General features: G+C 33.7%; 1 protein-coding gene and 1 pseudogene across 2 annotated transcripts in view; one reads left to right on the forward strand and one right to left on the reverse strand.

The window, feature by feature from the left end:
• Positions 1 to 570: 570 nt before the first annotated feature.
• ZMYM2 (zinc finger MYM-type containing 2) overlaps positions 571 to 19,727 on the reverse strand; it is a 125,804-nt gene continuing 106,647 nt past the window's right edge. For both annotated transcript variants that reach the window (XM_037527367.2, XM_037527366.2), the window contains 4 exons: positions 4,103 to 4,217; positions 3,245 to 3,496; positions 2,811 to 2,931; positions 571 to 1,457 (listed from right to left, as the gene is read on the reverse strand). In XM_037527367.2, coding sequence (XP_037383264.1) covers positions 1,265 to 1,457; positions 2,811 to 2,931; positions 3,245 to 3,496; positions 4,103 to 4,217 — 681 coding nt within the window. In that variant the 3' untranslated portion in view covers positions 571 to 1,264. The remainder of the gene's footprint in view (positions 1,458 to 2,810; positions 2,932 to 3,244; positions 3,497 to 4,102; positions 4,218 to 19,727) is intronic.
• Positions 14,308 to 19,084, forward strand: LOC119259628 (protein odr-4 homolog; annotated as a pseudogene).

A 19,727-nucleotide genomic window follows, 5' to 3' on the forward strand; every position in this document is an offset into this window, starting at 1 on the left:
TCTATAAGAAGTAATTAAATTTTAAAAGCCAAACAGCCTAATGTCAAATATGATTTCCTCTGAGATATACTTTATCCATCAATTTCTTTTTCTATTCTTCAGTAATCCCATATATCAGAATTACTACACTGGTAATCTTAATAGCAATGTGATACCACCTTATTTAGACTAACTTAATTTTCTGTAACTATCTCAGAAGTGGCATTTCTAAAAATATTTTTTCTCCAATGTATGAATTAGCATATTTGTGGGCAGGCACAAGAACTCAAACAAAATTGTAAAGTTAAGAGTACTACTAGGATGTTGCAATGTGATCTGATCATTATTAATGGGGGAAAGGAGGGGAATCAACTTTTACAAATGAAGAGAATTTCAGTTGGTTATGATTGGCGTAAAAAACAAAATTTTATAATTTCATCAGACATTTTTACAAGGAAAATGTCTCAATAATCATGTTTTGAACTTATAATTATTATATATGTATGTGTATATGCACATGTATGTATACATATACATACACACACACACATATAAAATTGATGGGGGTGATGCAGAAAGCCACAAATGAGAAAAGGACACTAAGGTTTTAATAAGGGGAATAAAAAGTTATTTTTACCAGTATAGATTCACATTACAGTACACCAATATTGACAGCATTCTCTTGTCTATTTTTGGTACAGAAGATGGTATCTCTCTATATAACCTTGTAAGGCTTCAGTAACTAAAACCTAAAACAAAACAAAGCACCACCCCACCCCACCCAAAACAAAACAAAAAAAAACCCAGCCTATTAGTTTACAGTTTATTTTAAAAATTCTGAAAGACACTGCAAGTTCTAAACTTTTAGTAGTGCTACCCATACACAACCATCTGGTTCAAGAATCCAGTAAAAGAGCTCCCTTTCAAGGAAGCTTTGCAACAGTAGAGTTGTGCAAGATGGATGCTTCTTCTTACTACAAGAAAAAAATTATACATGGCACATTCTCATTCATATTTTGTAATGTAAAAAGTTACAAACATACCTAATCAAATAAATAATAATAAAAAAAGAATTTGAACGTATTCGTTAAGTATCCTAAAACCACTACATAGAATAATGGCAACTTTCACTCACAGATTATTTACATGGTAATACCCAGTGTGGGTACACTGCTACAAAACTCAAAACAGAAGGAGTAAACTTGAAATGTTTTCCATAATAAAGACCTAGCAGCATGACTATCTAATGCTGTTTTTATCCTGCTTGCTTCTGAAATGTTCCTTTTTAGTCTGTGTCTTCATCCAGTTCATAATTGTCTTTATCATAAATATCTTTTACTAAAAGAACCCGTACAAGCATATTTTCCAAGGTGTTTCGGTCCAGTGATGTAGATGTGTACCAGACAGGGCTATCTGTAGAACTAGAGCATTCTGGTTGCAAATAAAAAACATCCATTCTCTGATTAAGATTCTGTGGACTTGGGAAAAAGGAGAGAGAATCAATTTCATGTATATACACAAAATTCCCCACAACTTTTCTTCTAGAATTACACTATGACTAACAACATTATGTGTCCAGACCACATGTCTGATAGACTACATTAAATATTCCGTTAGGATATTCTGAAAGTTAATTTCTGTACAGTATTTTCCCCATCATAATTTAAACACTGCATTTCACTGATTCCAAGATACCATCAATAGAAATATTTTAATCATTATTTTAATGTCACCACTAAACAAGTATTTTTAAATATGCATCAATTATAATAAGTATCCCAGTTTGAGAGATAGAAAAATGTGTTATACTTGATAAAACACATTAGCACATAAACACTTAACAACATTATACAACAGAAACCTTAACATTTTTTAAATACCACAAAAAATAATACTGATAAGGATTTCACCTAACAGTTACTACTACTGGAAGATCCTGATACTGTCAGAAATATTACATTATCATTTTTATGAGTTTTGAGAGCTAACATGTAGACCTAAATATAATTTATAAAACTTTACATTAGAAAATTCATTGAGTTTATGCTAACCTTTTGAAAATTAAATGATAGACAAGCATAAAATAATCTATGGTCTCTAAACATTTCATTGGCTATAATTTTTTTTAATGATTATTGGTGTCAGAGTGTGGAAAAACCAGTATATAGATATTGAAAAATAAAGTACTTTTAAAACACTAATTAATATCTCTCAGACCTTATTAAAGGACTGTTTTCTCTTAACTATAAATACTTCATTTTCAACTCCATCTATCATCCTAACTTTAACATACCTCTCTCTTCACCAGAGTTGGCAAACCACAGTCCATCACTTATTTTTATAAAATTTTACTGTCGCACAGCCATGCCCATTACAGTATATGGTTGTTTTCTAGTTACAACAGAACTGAGTAGTTGGGACAGCGATTCTATATATATACACACCAAAAAGTCTGAAATATATATTATATATATACACCAAAAAGTCTATACACACACACACCCCAAAAAGTCTAAAATATTTGTACTATTTATCCTTTACAGAAAAGGTTTGTGCCCCTTACCAGTCACTGGAACTACTATATAATATAAAAGACATCAATAGCAGTAGTAATTTCAATAGTAATGAGTTATTTAACATATGCTTGAATCTTAAAAAATATGAAATATTTTGTAATAATGGGGCCAAAAAAGCTGAATGAACTCAGATAACAAGTGGAAGAGAGAAATCTGAAAAATGATCCCTAAGAAAAAGCTATCTCTTGGCAATGTTAAATTAAAGCCAACTAACTTATACTAACATTTAAAAAATTAAATATCATTAATATTTACCTTTTAGACAAGTAGCATTCAAACATTTTCACAGGACATCTAGAAGGATTGGCTGTGTTTTCAATTTGTTCAAATACTGGCTCATCATCTTCATGTTTTCTTTTCCCAGTAGTAATTTTATCTTAGAAAATAAAAATTGCATAAATTTCCTAAGACCAATCTTGAGATAAGATATTCACTCTATTCATGCGTGCCATTTGTAATACCAAAGACTGGGAGTAAGTATCCTTCAGAATTCTACAATGTGGCATCTGGAAATTTAAAATTTTTCAAACAAAATGAACTGAGATATTTTAAGAAGATATAGGCCATGTTATTTTATGAAAATGACAGTCCTTAGGTTCTTAACAAATGACCCTGGTGGTCTTTAGTAAGGTAAAGTTTGGTTAGCTCTGTCATAGATAATGCCAAAATGAGAATCTGCTGCACACTACCTTCATTATCTGTTCCACATAAGGAAGACACTTGGTATCGAAGACATGCTTTGTTTTCCATTGTTAAAGGATTTTTTTTCCAATGCCTAAACACAGTGCCAAAGGAAAGTCTTAAGTGTTGTTCCACTGTTTTCAGGCCAAAATACTTAGTGTTAAAGTAGAACAGGGTATTCAGAAGAGCTATTGGAGAGTGTGATCCTAATTGTTTTATCCTCCAGAGATAATCTTCTTCAACTCGAGAAAATATTGACCCTTAAATAGAGAAAAATATTTTAAAACAAAAATAATAATACAGTTTTCATTTAACCATCTAGAACAAAGTTAATTTAAGAACAAATCTATTCCAATTCTCCAGTCACACCAGGTGAACTGTAATGAATTTCTGAATTACTTATGCAGAATTATCTATTAGCAAAAGAGAGGCTAGAGAACACACCAGACTATGGAATTAGCATCTCTGGTGTAAGGGACTATATTTTTACTTCTGTTCTTCCACATTTCTCAGTACACAAAGAAATTTAAATCTGTAGGATTCCTGAAAAAATAGGTGATGATTTCCATACCCAAAAAACTGATTTTTTAAGAGAAATTTACATTAGACTCTCCACTAGCGGGCTTAAGAAACAAATACCCAGTGTCTCACTCCAGAAACAGTAATCACATTCATTACAAAGTTCTTCATAAATGAGTTATCTTCATAAGTCACATTTCTAATTCAACAAAAGAACAGATAGTTCACGAATAAGTGCTCTGAAAAATATGCTTATTGAAATTATTCCCTGATAATTTTAAATATACTTTCCATAAAAATAAAAACCCCAGTAGCAAGTTAGCAACATTTATGTAAAAGAGCATTACCATCTGGAAGTATGCTTGGTTGCCAACTTCGGAGTATTTTATTCAATTCTTGTTCAAATGTCTGGTATCCTGGATCGATAAATATGTTGTCTTTTCGATTACTACCACATAAGTACTACAAAAAAAAAAAATTCTTGAAGGAAATCTGGCTAATTGTAAATAGTAAATAAATTACTTATACTGTGTATTTCTTAAGAAAAAAATCAACAAAGCTTATGTCTAAGAAGAGCAAACATACTAATAAACCATGAGAGATCAAGGGTTTATCTATATACCCAGGAATCTTAAGTCACCAATTATTTTGTTGCTTAAAAAATTCAAAATGAGGGCCTCCCTTGGTGGGGCAGCGGCTGAGTGCTGGGCTGCGAAGCTGCCCGCAGCCTCTGCAGTGCAGGTTCTATCCCTGGCCACCGGCGAGGGTCCCACATGACTCGTCAGACCTCTCCTGCTGTGCCCGCTGCTCCCCTAAGCAGTGTATTTCTTCCGTCAGTCTGCCTGTTCTGTTCCCCGCTCTGGCTCTGGTGAATTCTCTCACGCTCCTGCGCTTCTGACTGTACCCAGTGCTTGTAATCAATCAATCAATCAATCAATCAATCAATCTTTAAAAAAAAATTCAAAATGAAATGCACACCCAAGAATCCAGAATGTAAGAATTAGATGAGAATCTTCAGTTTGTCAGATGAAGACCAGAATATCTGGCTTCAATTTCTACTATATAATATATGAATAAGCATATTTAAAGTAATAATTTTTATACTAATGAGCAAAGAAAAAATCTAAATGGTAAAGATGGGGTTAAATCTTACATGGCAGGTATCTCTTCTTGCTCTCTGGCTTTATTAAGCTAATGCTTTTTTGCTTACTGTCTCTATGTTTACCTTTCCTATAAACCAGGACAAGTTCATTTACTATGATAAATTTTAACAGCAAGGGTTGCTAATGGTTTAAACACTAAAGTTTGCAAAATCTATCTCCAATGGGATTTTTAAATAAAATAATATAAAAGTAAAATGTATGACAACAGCACAAAAAAATAGAAGACAGAAATGGGGAGTACACTGCTGTGTAAGAGGTCTAAAGTAGGTTTGGCAAACTAAGAGTTCTTGAGTCAAATTTGTCTACTACCTACTTTTATAAAGAAAGGTTTCTTAAAATAAAGACATAGCCATTATTTGTATATTGCTCTCATGCTACACTAATAGAAATGGTTGCATGACACAAGTATTTCCCACCAAAAAATTTCATTTTTCTAATTACTAATTTGATCCTTTATTTTTTAAAAAGGTTGTTGGCCTAAACACACCAAGACAAATTGTGTCAGACTGGATTTAAAAAAAAAAAAAAGCAAGGCCCAATAACATGCTGCCCACAAGACATCTATTTTAAATATGCAGATACAGACATGAAGGAAGTAAAAAGATGTTGGTGCAATGTTACTCCTAAATGTCAGAAGAAAGATTAGTGAGCATAATTTCAAAATGGTAGAAAAAAAAAAATCCTACTAACGCCTTTCAAATAGAATGACAACCAATTGCCTGGCAATCAATGAAGAGATTGATTACTGAGATCACGATATGCTTTATTCATCAATATTGTAGTATAAGAATCAACACTATTCTTTTCCATTAAAGACAGCCCCCATTTACAAACAACTAATCTACATAATTCACAAGCATCAAAGCTGCCACTTCCCCAAACCCCTCCAATCAAAGGGAACATCTAGTGAAGAAAAAAGAAGCCATGGTTTCAGAAGCAGAGCAAAGGATAAACCATCAGGGACAGAAGAAGTTTACAGGAAGTAATCCCAGAGAAGATTCTATGACACAACAGTCCTGTCTGAATAGTAGAATCTTAACAAAATTATCTTCACGGAAAGTCTTCATTTATATTAAAGTAATAAATATCTTATTCTCAAAACATAAATTTCTTTTTAAGGGATTTACTAAGTATGTGTTATGACTGAGAACTAGATAGTCACAGATAATTTTAGAACCACTGTTTGGAGTGACAGAGCAATATTAAACAGTATCTTACAAACTACACATGTAATTTTATTTTCTAGTATCAACATTACAAAAAATAAGATAAACAGGCATTATTAATTTAACACTTTACTTAACCCAATATAATCAATATGTAATTTCAATGTATAACATTAAAATTAATGAGATTTTAAATTTCTTGAAATACAAATTCTTTTAGATCTTTTATACTCAGAGCACTTCTTATTTTAGACTAGCTAAGTTTTAAGGGCCCTGTTTTGTTCTGGTGTTTTGTTTTTTTTAATGGATTAAAACTGCAAAACAGCATACTGGTAGAGATCTATTAAATAGAAATTCTGGTACTGGCATTTGAGAAGTATGATTAAAGTCCCATATAACATTTAACAGGTACTACCAAAAGCATGTATTTAACATCCTTGTCAAGACATGTATTGCCACTAACATGGGAAATATGTATTGCTGGATATTTTAGTAGTCTAGTTAAGCAAGAAATCTATGTGTAACAAAATACATCATAAATTTGTAAAATAAATATTGAGAACGTAAGATACTAATAATTTGTGGGCTATTTACAACATTTAAGAGATTCTACTTATGTCTCCAAAATTGGTTTTTTATTAAATGCTATTTGCATAAAACTTCATAAAGAACAATGTAATAAACCACCATAAGTTTAGTTATGCGCCAGAAGTTCTATACAATAAGGTTTTTCAATGATAATATTCCAATCTTCAGCCGCCTACCTCTAAGGAAAGAACTACCGAGTGTGACCTTCAAAAATGTTTAAAACCATTTCATATTTCATCCTGGATAAAAGGTGAGCTTTAACCATTTTGTCAAGGAACACAGGCTCCCTTTGTGACGTGGGTCTTACTTACTTCACATTCTACCCCACCACCAAACCTCTCAACATTTCACATTCTACATTCCAGTCATGCCAAGCAATCCCTGGAAAACTGTGCCCTTGTATATATTTCTCTTCCTTTTTGAAATGTCGTTGTTCTTCCCCCATCTTTTCTTCCTAGTAAATGTCTATATGACCTACTTCTATTTTATAGAGTTGAATTGAATAGCCCCAATTTTGTGTCACCAACATACCATACTGTGAGTACAGCTCTATTTAAATATTTGTCTGTGTATTTCAAGTCCTTCAGAGCACAGGACGGTATAGTGGCTTTCAAGTCAAAATGCTCACCGGATTCAAAAGTTATAAGCTGTGTCCCTTGGGTGAGCACTACTTAACTCTACTTTCTCATCAAAAAAAATGGTAACAAAAAAATAAATCTTTAAAAAATGCTTATTAAAAAATGGTGACAACAATAGTAAGGTTATTAAATGAAATATAAAGCATTTAAGCAGAGTGCATGAAAGCAGAAATAGTCAATAAATGCAGTATCTAATGTCCGGTTTTCAACATAAACTAAGTACTTAATGTTTCCTGAATGAATCAAAGAACCAATGAAAGGATTAGCAAAGCTCTGAATCTACCAGGCCAAGAGCACTATCTAGAATAAACAAGGAACTCACACAAACTCAAAGGGATAAACAACCCAAAGGGACAATTCACAACAAAACCAAATTGATGACCAATAAATATTTGTAAAAATCCTTAATCTTTTGGAAAGAATTTGGCGATAACTTTTAAAATAACACTTTTTTTTTTTTAAATGATCTAACAATTCTCTTTCAGGAATCTTACCTCATAGAAATAAAAGTACCAATTCTTTAAGATAACTATAGGGAGAAAAGGGGAAGGAAAGTATATTTCGTCTTTAGTAACAAAATTTTATAAAACAAAAAGAATGTACATCATTGTAGAAATTAAATGTATACAGTTAGGTCTATTCCAGCTGACTTAGACTATGTCCTGGGGGAAATAGAGGGAAGAAAAATAAAATGCAGAAGTATATTATATGGTTCTAAATTCTTACACAGAACTGTTTCTATAGCCATCTTCATAAAAAATGAAACTAATGGTGATGGGATGGAAAGATTAAGGAGAAAAGGTAACCACAATTCCACTTAAATTTGGTGTCAGGGGTAAGTGTTCATATAGGCAAGATAGACTATGAAAGAATGAATGATCATGATTGTGGGATTTCACATTAATTTTCTTCAAACATTTTCATATTATAGAACACTTAATGTTCCCTGGGCAGTTTGTGCTGCCCTTTCAAACAGTACGAGTTGAAACATTCATAAAAATTACGCTTAACTTCTTAACTTACAAAAGTGGCCATCTGATAGAGAGGAAAGGGGAAAGAAAGTATATACACTCATAAGACAGTCCTTACAAATAAAAATATTATTGCTTCTATCGGCATATCTAAGGAAATCCTCTTCCACATTATCTTATTTGTTATTGTTAGATGTGAACAAAATCAATAAATGAGACAGAAAAATGTGCATGCTCTTATGAAAACAGCTTCTATTTCTGCACACATCCTTGAAGTAACATTAAACAGCAATGATTTCTGGAAAGTATTTCAGATATCTTATCTTTACACTGAGTTTTAGGATTATTTTTAAAAGTACTTATAAATACCATACAGTCTTCTACAAAAATTAAATCAAGTCCATGAAAATTAGAAAAAATAACAGCCTTTTCCCCAAATGTGGTAAAAATATATACAGAACATAAATATAAAATTTGCCATCTTAGTCATTTTTAAGTGTACTGTTCAGGAACAAAAAAAAATTGAGGAAACATTTTTCAGTCCACAAATAATCTATTTAAAAAAGGGAGGAAATTCTTACATATACTACAACATGGATGAACTTTGAGAACATTAAACACAGGCAATAAGCCACTCAGAAAACAATACAACTATATGCTTTCACTTATATAAGATATCTACAGTAATCAGACTCATGGAGAAAGAAAATAGAATGGTGGTTGCCAAAGGCTAGGAGGAAAGGAGAATGTGGAGTTAATTGTTTAAAGGGTACGAAATTTGTTTCACAAGAAGAAACGTTAATGAATAATGATATTTGCACAAGATTATGATATGTTCAATACCTTAAAAAATTTAAGTGGTCAAGCGTTTCATGGTAGGTATTTTACCACAATAAAAAAATTAGAAGAAGAACCTATTTAAGGCATAATTTATCATTCACTATGTAATCCATTTATCTTTCAAAGAGTTAGTAGTATATGACATTCTAATACTTAAATATTCCACTCAATAAAAAGCAATCCAAAGATTTAATTTCCTGTAATAGGTTATAAGAAGGTCAGCCAATTCCCTTCACTTAAATTAAGGAACATGAAAATACAACACCTAAAAATTTATGGAATGCAGGTAAACTAAGTCATATTAGAAAATTTATAGTGAACAGTTCATTCGGAAAGAAGAAAGTCTTAAAATCAATGAAGCTGGAAAAAAAAGAGCAAGTTAAGAAGGGAAATAGACATCAGAATCTCAGTAAAAAAAAAAAGAAAACAAAGTCAATGAAACCAAAAGCTGGTTCCCTGAAAATACTTATCAAAAAACCAAAATAAAACAAAACAAAAAAATGATAAACCTTCAGCTGGAAGATCAGCAAGTAGTCCAGGAAAACTACAACTTTAGCTCTACTGGGCTCAAACCTACCCAAGTCATGTATTTCACAGTCTATACACTAAGAAACTGTATTATTACATTTATATATAGTTATATTTTAAGAATCTATCAAAGTAGCTACAAATTTTCCTAGAGTTTTGCAAAGTCTAAATTATTTACTATCTTTAAGAAAGTGTTTGCTACTAAGGGGGTATGGGGTGGAGGAGAGGACAGAATAAAGAGGGTAGGAAGCACAACGGTCTATGGGAGTGGACTATGGGTGAGTTAGTGGTGGGTGCACTATGGTGGTAATACCTAATGGGGTACCCCAATATTACCTCAGTTAAAAAATAAATTTAAAGCCTCCCTGGTGGCACAAAGAGTTAAGTCTCAGCACTATGAAGCCATCCGCAGCCACTGCAGCACAAGTTTGATCCCCAGCTAGGGAGCTAACCCACACAGTGCAGCCGACCTCTCCTGTCTCTCCCACTGCTACCCCCAGCAGTGTATTTCAGTCAATCCACCTGTTCTCTTCCCCACTGTCTCTGGTGAATCCTCTCACTCCCCAGTACCTCTGGCCTATACCCCATTTGTTCTTGTGTGCATAAATAAATCCTTAAAAAATTTAAAAAATTACATTCCAAGCTCATGTAATTCTGTCTCACTCTACCCTCATGCAAGGTGACTTCCTTGTTCCCACTTTTCCTCTTGTAAATGCATTCTCTAAGAGTTGGGTGCTGACCTTTGGAATGTAAATAAATTAAGTACATGCCATCCCTTTGCCCCTCCAGGGCCCAATATGATCTTAACTCTGCCTATCTCTATGGACTCATTTCATACCACCCAGTAGTGGCATGCTGATGTATTTTCAACTTTTGAACCACTGCACTTTTTCATGTTCCCCCAACAGCTTCTCATCATTGATAACTTCTCATCATTGAGATCACAAATATCACCTACCCAGAGACACCTTCCCTAAATTCCTTATTTCTAGAGGTTCCCTCCAAGCCTGTCTCGCCCGATGTGTTCATTTTTTTAATGTTTATTTTAATGCAATGGAACTTTATCAGGGCAGGGGCCAAGTCTGGCTCATTCACATCTGTATTCCCAGTGTTGAGAATAGTTAATAAGCTAATATTTATTGACTATACCAAAAAAGGGAGAAAGCATTTGCTGACTTCTGAGCTAGACTAGTTCAGAAATAAAAAGAAGGCACAAATTACCAATATTAGGAATGAAAGAAGGATGAGCATATCCCAAATCTTAAAAGGACAGGGAAGATTATCAATTCACAACAAGAAATTTTGGCAACTTTGATGAAACACATTTATTTCTTGAAGGACAAAATTGCCAAAAATGGACTAAAAACAGAAAAAAAGAAAAAAAAACCAAACAGAAAACCTAAATGACCCTATATCAAGTAAAGGAAATAACTTAGTAATTTAAAACTATCCCAACTGGGCCTCCCTGGTGGCGCAGGCAGTTGAGAGCTGTACTGTGAAGCTGTCCACAGCCTCTGCAGCGCGGGTTCAATCCCCACTAGCCAGCGAGAATCCCACATGACATGGCAGACCTCTCCTGTCTTGCCCACTGCTCCCCTCAGCAGTGTATTTCATCAGTCTGCCTGTTCTGTTCCCCGCTCTGTCTCTGTTGAATCCTCTCACCCTCCCGCGCATCTGGCCTATACCCCGGATCTTGTATAAATAAATAAATCTTAAAAAAATAAATAAATAAAACTATCCCCAATCCATTCATTAAAAAAAAAAAAGGTTCATATGGTTTCAGCAGAGTTTTATTCAACATTTCAGTAAGAAATAATACTAATTATCACAAATTCCTTCAGGATTAGAGCAATATCGGAGAAAGGAATACATCCAAATTCATTTTATCAGGACAGAATCATCCCAATGGCAAAGTCAGGAAAAGAAACCACAAAAATACTATGGATAATCACGTCTCATGAGTATTTGCAAAAAGTATTCCTAAGAAAATTTCTAGCCAACCATGAATAAAAGAAAACTTCTTCAACCTGGTAGCAGAAAGTTATACAAAACAAACAAGAACATCATATCGTCCTCCAAGGACTCTAAGGTTTCTAGTGACTCTAAGATTTCTCCTTAAATCAAAGGAGGTTTAAGGACTACCCCCAATCAATGTAATAAGGCAAGAAACAAAACACATGAAGATTGAAAAGAGGGTAAAACTATCTTTATATTTGGTAGCAAGATATATACATAGAAAGTTCTAAAGAAAAAAAAATACTTACCACCTGCTAGAACTAGTAGTAAACTGGTACAGAATGTACAATGAATAAACACAAATCAATTGTTATGCAAGTAATGCCTGAGGAAATGCCTAAAAGAGTAAAAAAGGCTTTATGCTAAAGAAATAGATGGGCTAGAGACTGGTAAGGCAGAAAATCTCCCACTTTGTTGTCTTTCAGGTACACTTTGGTTTAAAGCTGTATCATCTATATACTGGTTTTTAAGCTTTGTCTCCAGCATCAGTCATTTTAAAATGAATACAGAACCCCAAAACATCAAATTGTACAATTAGTGAAATAAATGTTATAATCAATTACACCTAAATTTTTTAAAAACAGGAGAGGAACTGGATTAAAACAACAAGATCTCTCAATCTTGGAGAGAGATTGAGCTCAATCTTGCAACTCAATCTCTCTTTCCTATTGAGTAATATAGCAGAACTACAGGGTTCTCTTCAACATTTTAAAAAATCTTAAAAAAAATTTATTTATTTATGCATAGAAGAACTGGGGTATAGGCCAGAGGTGTGGGGATGCTAGGATTCACCAGAGACAGAGTGGGGAGCAAAACAAGTGGATTGACTGAAATATACAGATGAAGGGAGCAGCGGGTGAGACAGGAGAGGACTGCTGCACCATATGTGGGTTAGCTCCCAGGCTGGGGATGGAAATCAGGAAGTAGTGGTGATAGTACATAGACTTCACCTCTACACCACCAGAGAGGTCCCATTTTTAAAGATCTAAACAATATTTCAAAGATGATGTTCTTTTTAAATAAACTGATCATAAGTAGTAGAAAACTGGACATATAAATGTATTGTGTAAAAATTCATGCTATCATTCAAGTCAACGAGTACCTACAATGTAGATAGCATGGTATAAGATACAAAATGGTAAGATCTGTCTCCTATTCGCTCTTTTTAAGTGGATTTATATAATAAGGTAACTATATGGAAACAAAAGAATTGAAACTCTTTTACCTATACTTGTTACTCTATTTTATAAATGCTATTTTTAGTTACACATGTTTACAAATCTTAAGCAAAAACCAACCAAGGACAGATGTTTTGGAATTCAAAATCTTGGGACTGTACAGAGGAAATACAGGGTATGTACATAATTAATAGTTTTCTCTGAATGGACTAGGAAGCATCCTGTACTTGCTTAGAAACATTAACAATTCTACAGTTAAAATTCTATGAATGAATATAAACAAAAATTCTAATAAGACAACAATAACTTCACAAAACTTCACATTTCACTTTCAAGAAAAACTAAAGGGGGGCCTCCCTGGTGGCGCAGCGACTGAGTGCTGGGCTGCGAAGCTGTCCAGAGCCTCTGCAGTGCCAGTTTGATCCCCGGCCACCCAGCAAGGGTCCCACATGGCATGCAGACCTCTCCTGCCGTGCCCACTGCTCCCCTCAGCAGTGTACTTCAGTCCTTCTGCCTGTTCTGTTCCCCGCTCTGGCTCTGGTGAATTCCCTCACCCTCCCGCGCTTCTGACTATACCCAGTGCTTGTATAAATAAATAAATAAATAATAAAAAAACTAAAACAAAAGAAAAACTAAAAAAAAAAGACAGAAAAACTAATATCAAATTTTAGGCCTATAAAGCAAAACTGAACATTAAAAAATTTCCTATTATTTACCATATTTTAAAATATACAGGATGTTGAATCAGAAATTCTGACATCCGAACAAACACTCGTAGAATCTTTTCAGAATGATTTCTAAACCATTAAAGTTTATTTAAATGATCAACTAGTCACTATAGTTAATCTTAAGTATTAAAAAGAAGAAATCTTGGAATAACATAACTATTGCATGGTTTCATTTTAATTCCCTACCTGTGCGTACTTTCCTAGGATTTTTCATATATCAGCTTGAATTAAGAGGACCTTCACATCGATTTATATCAACTAAACATTTAGAAAAGAGCTAGGATCACTGTAGGTGCTTAATTTTGCTTATTTTTTAAAATGAACAATAAGCCTTTCATGAAAATAAAGTGAAAGGAAGATGGTGACAGTAAGGTTCCTTGCATCACTCCTAAAAGGTACATCTTAACAGCTAAACATAGGGACACTACAGCAGGCAAGTCCCATGGCTAAGGGAGAACCTGGAATATCCTTTGGAAATCAGAAACTAACACAGTGGTGACAGAAAGGAAAACCAGGCTTCATTAAACAGACAGCAGATGGAGAGAGATGCCTGGAGGCTGACATCTGGGGAAGAGACACATATGGTGTCAGGGCTCCTACCTCAGCCAAGGTCCTGGGAATATGAGAGTAAAATAGTGTGGAAGCACATATATCCTTGACAAAGAAGAAACACGAGAAGAGGAGATGGGGTGTTCCGCACAGGATGGGTCCCCAACAACAACAAAAAAAGTCAGAGATGTGTTCTAGATGCATTCCTCCTCCATTCCATGGGACTGGTAATAGAGTCATAAAGCACACTAGCGGTGCAAGTCCACAGAGGGGAGATTTCAGCAATGCAACCAACATTAGCCAGACCTTCCTGACCCCAGCACTTTCATACCAGAAGCTAGACCTCTTCAGACCTCATCCCCATCCTGCTGACTTAGTAACTACAAAAGTAAGTCTTAGCATTTATAGAAGAAAGAAACCGTCTCCCCCCACAAAAAAGAAAAAATAAATCAAACAGAACCACAGTGCCACCTGAGGGAAAAACATAATTCAACTCCATAAATTACTGCTACAGATATTGTTTAAAAGAGAGAAATATAAAGCATCAAAAATGGGCAGAAAAAAATATACAACACATCGTACCCTGAGACTACAAGGTATCATAAAGAGAGGATCCAACCATAAAAACAGAGAAAACTTTATTTCCCTATTAGAGAATTCAAAATTGCTATAATGAAGAAAATCAAAGAGAGAACATATAGAAAGGCAAGGCAAAGTGATAAAGGAGAATCCAGAAAAGCTAATCAAAGAAATACTACAAAATTTGGAAAAATAATGACCGAACAAAATTTATTAGGGTAATTTGAACAGGAGGTAGAAACTGAACTTTAAAAAAAAAAAAAAAAAAAAAAGGTGTCTTTACCAGATAAAGTTATGGAAGCATAAAACATCAAATGGAAAATTGCATCAGTGACCTTGAAGATAGTAGTAAAGGACTTAGAAAGAAGAGAGAGAAAGATGGGGAAAAAAGTGAAGGAGTACTTTGAGAACTATCCAACTCCATTAGGAGGGCAACCTAGAAGTAAAATAGAATAGGAAGAAACAGAGAGCTTAAGAAATTATTACTAGAGGAAAACTTACCAAACCTGGGGCAGGAATTAAACACACAAGTCCAAGAAGTTAAAAGAACTGACAAGTATCTAAATAAATGAGACCTACACCAAGATGCATGGTAGTGAGACTACCAAGAATTTAAGACAGACTATTAAAGGCAGCTGGGGGAGTGGGAGAGGAGTTAATTTATAAAGGCACTCCCATCAGGCTTCCTTCAGACTTTTCTGCAGAAATGCCACAGACAAGAAAAGAATGACATATACAAAATGTTGAAAGATAAAATCTGTCAGTCAAGAATACTCTTTACTGAAAGACTCTTTCAGATACAAGGAAAAAATTAAGATCTTCCCAGCCAAAAGACGAAGGAGTACACAAACACTAGACCTCTCCTACAAAGGAGCTCTCATATCTAAATTGAAGAGAAAAAAATCCCACCATAAATTAAACAAGGAAACAGAACCAGAAAAATTAAAGACAAAAGGACAATAACAAGCCTTTATATTAATAATCACACTTACTGTTATATGGGTTGAACTCACCAATCAAAAGGAAGAGAGTGGTAGATTAGATAAAAAATAAAACCCAACTTTCTGCTGTCAACAGGAGACAAAGCAGAGCTCCAAAGATAACCACAGGCTCAAATACAAGGTTGGAAAACAATGCTACAAGCAAATGGTACACTAAAAAAGGCAGGTAACCCTAACATATATTTCTAGCTAATAACAAGAGACAACAATGGCTATTACATGATGGAAGGAGATATATATATATGTAGATATAGATATGAGGAGGACACAACACTCATGAATAAAGATGCATCAAATGAAGTATCAAAATACGTAAAGTACTAACAAACCAAAAAATAGACACTGACAACACAATAGTAGTAAGGGTGCTTCCAACATTTCTACTTAATTAGTGGACAGATCACACAGACAGAAAATCAACAAGAAAATCACAGTTTTAAACAAGGAATTACATCAATAAGCATAATAGACATTTATAGAGCACTCAATCTCCAAAAGGCTGAGTACACATTCTTCATAGGTGCACATGGAACATTCTCCATAATAGACAACATGTTCAGTCACAAAATAAGTGTCAGATACATGAAACCCGAAATCACAAGTTTCGCCATCACATTAGTATCAGATTAGAAATCAATCACAAAAATAAAGAAGAAAAAACTTCAACTATGTAGAGACTAACCAAAACTATAGGGTTAACAAGGAAATCAAAAGAGAAATTACAAAAAATGACTATTGGGTTAACAAGGAAATCAAAGGAGAAATTACAAAATTACCTGGAGATGAAGGAAAATGAAAATATGAACTATCAGAACCATGGAACACAACAAAAGCAGTATGAAGAGGGCATATACATGGCAAAACAAGGCTATATCATGAAACAACAAATAACATTTAATTAAATAAATTAACATCACAGCTTAAGAAACTAGAAAAAGAACAAATGAAAGAAAATACGAAGTAAATAATAAAATTAGCAAGGAAATTAATGAAATAGGGGGGAAAAAGGCAGTTTAAACAATTAATGAAACCAAAAGTTGGTTCTCTGAAAAGATAAAACAGACAAACCTCTATTAGATTCACAAGGAAAAAAGGGGTGAAGGGTTAATAAAGGCAATCAAAAATGTAGACATTACAACAGACAGTTCAGAAAACAGAGAATCAAAACAGAATACTGTGAACATCTTTATGTACATAAAATAGATAACTTACAGGAAATGGATAAATTCTAAGAACCATAAAACCTTCCAAGGCTGAATTAGGAAGAAAGCAAAAACCTGAACAGACCAATTACAAACAAGGAAACTAAAGTAGTAACCAAAGTTTCCCCAAAAAACAAGTCTAGGAACAGATGGCTTTACTAATGAATTCTACCAAACCTTCAAAGACAAACTATAGCCATGCTTCTCAAACTATTCTGAGGTTAACATTATTTTGATATCAAACGCAAAGAAGGACATCACAAAAAAAAAAAAAACTACAGAAAATAATCAAATGAGCATACATGCAAAAATCCTCAAAAAAAGCTTGGCAAACCAAATTCAGTAATATATTAAAAGAATTATGCATCATGACCAAGTGGGATTTATTCCAGGGATGCAAGGATGGTTCAATATCCCAAATCAATCAAGGTAACTCATAACAACAAACAAAAGATAAACTTTATATGATATTAATAAATGCAGAGAAAGCATTGACAAGATTCAATGTCCATTTATATTAAAAATTTGAAAAATATAACTTCAACATAATAAAAGTCATATACAATAACCCCACAGTTAATATCACTCAGTGCTGGAAAACTGAGAGCTTTTTCTGTAAAATAAGGTACATGACAAACATGTCCATTTTCATCACTAGTATTCAATGTAGTATTGGCAGTTCTAACTACAGCAATTATGCAAAAGAAGACATAAAAGGAATCTAAATTGAGTAAGAAATAAAACTATCACTATTAGCAGATGACAGGATAATATACACTGAAAACCCTGCCTAACTCAAGATCCCAAGTTTGCAGTATAAAGTGAGGTGCAGGAATTCCACTGCTTTCTGACGAGTTCATTACCTGTGGAATTGGGTCCAGGGGAACCTGGCATATAAAGGCAGGTAACTGAGCTCTGAATCATGTTGTTGTACAGACGGACAGAGCTACAGATCTGCCACATGTGCATAATCTGGAGATTGTATTAGTTCTCAATAATGAGGAAAAATCTACAGTATATAAAACTGTTGGCCACTACCTTTGAAATCTCAGATCGCCAAGGAAAGGCTTGTCCCTGGTCTTTTAAGAACACTGTACTCATGAACAAAAGGTTTTCATAATTCTAGACTCTAGAATGCCACCAAACCAAATGAGACCCTCAAACATCACAAATCTAACTTGGATGAAGCATGTGCTATAGAACATCCAGACTGCAACTGAGGGGACTTTTAATACTTGGGAGTATTTATTACTACAACTTTAGAAATGGGAAATGCCTTCCAAATGCCCTACAGCCTAGTATATGGTATGGAAAAAAAATCTATGAATAAAAAGCACTGGAATGTTCTGGAGGAGATCTCAGATGGGTGAAGTTAGGATATTTTGTCAAATAGGATATTTATGATCCAAAGTGTTCAGCAAAACCAGCAGGTCAAAGTGGACAATTTCATGACTTTCTTTAAAGTGTGCAGTTTGTATAAATATTCACATTCCACTGTCTACTACTATTTCTGTCAGCTATACTCTGGAGAAAAGAACAAGGAATAGACTTGCACACTGGGCTGAACAAACAGAAACTGATGTTTATTTGATTAATAAACATGTTAAAGATGAAGCTTGTAACCTATAAATACAGACAGAAACAAATTTTCTAGAGGAAATGCTCCAGTGATTAGTCATTCTTTTAATTTAAGTGTGCTAACACAGTTGATTTTGAATTCAGACCAAAGTCCACGGCCAGATCTGCAGCAATTCTATGTATCTTAAAGATGTGAAATGCAGAGCTTATAGTCACTGTAATGAAGTCAATGTTAAAGATGTTATGCAGGCAGTGCAGAGGTATTTTGAATACAGTTGCTGATTGTTGTGAAGTACTATTTGAGGATTTGATTTTAAGTGAATTTTCAGTAAAAATAATATCCTGATAAGAGGTCTACATTCTTCATCATTGAGTTTTTGTCCCCATTCTGAGATCTACTGTAATATTAAGTGATGAGTCAGCTGAAAAAAAGACAGGCCATTTTACAGAGATGTTAGATCATATGATTCAAATAGAAGATTTGGAAATTGCAAGAGAAATAAACACAGCTTGTCTGAGTTCCTTCATGAATACTAAAGCTTCACTATACAACACAGATTATGATGAATATAGAGATTACTATAGATGTGAATATAAAGATTAATACAGTACTGAAAATTAAGCAAAACATGGTGCAGATGCAGCATTTGTAGAGATGCAGTTCTTTCATTACTACAATGATTAAGTGAGACACAAAGAGCTTCCTGATCATCCAGAAAACAAACAAACAACTATGAATGATAAAGATACAAACAACCCATCTACACTTAGGACAGTAGCAGCCAAATCTGTTGCCATAATACCTAACATGAAATCAACAGCTACCTTAATTTTGCTTCATGTAACAAATTACTTCTTTAATGTTCAAAATGATGATTTGTTTTTCATAGATTTTTTTTTCAGTTGTACCTGATAATGTATTGATCAGGACATTGACTATTTGAATATTTATGGTTGACTAAATAACTTAGTAACAGAACATAAGAAATTTCTATAAATTAAACCAACAATCTATTGTTTAAATTAACAACCTATGACCTAATATACTCAGTTCCAAGATACTGATGGAATTCTGATCAAGGGGTAGAAAACTCTTCCAGCGAGGTTTGAATCAGAAAGCAATGACATAAATAAAGTGCTTTTTCAGGTTAGTATGTCAAAGTTGCTTTAATATATAAAGTAAAACTTTGGCTTCCAGCACTACTGTAGTTACTACAAAACAACTAAATCCTATCCAAAATCTACTT

The sequence above is a fragment of the Talpa occidentalis genome, unplaced genomic scaffold (assembly GCF_014898055.3).
Source record: "Talpa occidentalis isolate TD23 unplaced genomic scaffold, MPIMG_talOcc4v2.1 talOcc4.5, whole genome shotgun sequence".
Taxonomy (NCBI): domain Eukaryota; kingdom Metazoa; phylum Chordata; class Mammalia; order Eulipotyphla; family Talpidae; genus Talpa; species Talpa occidentalis.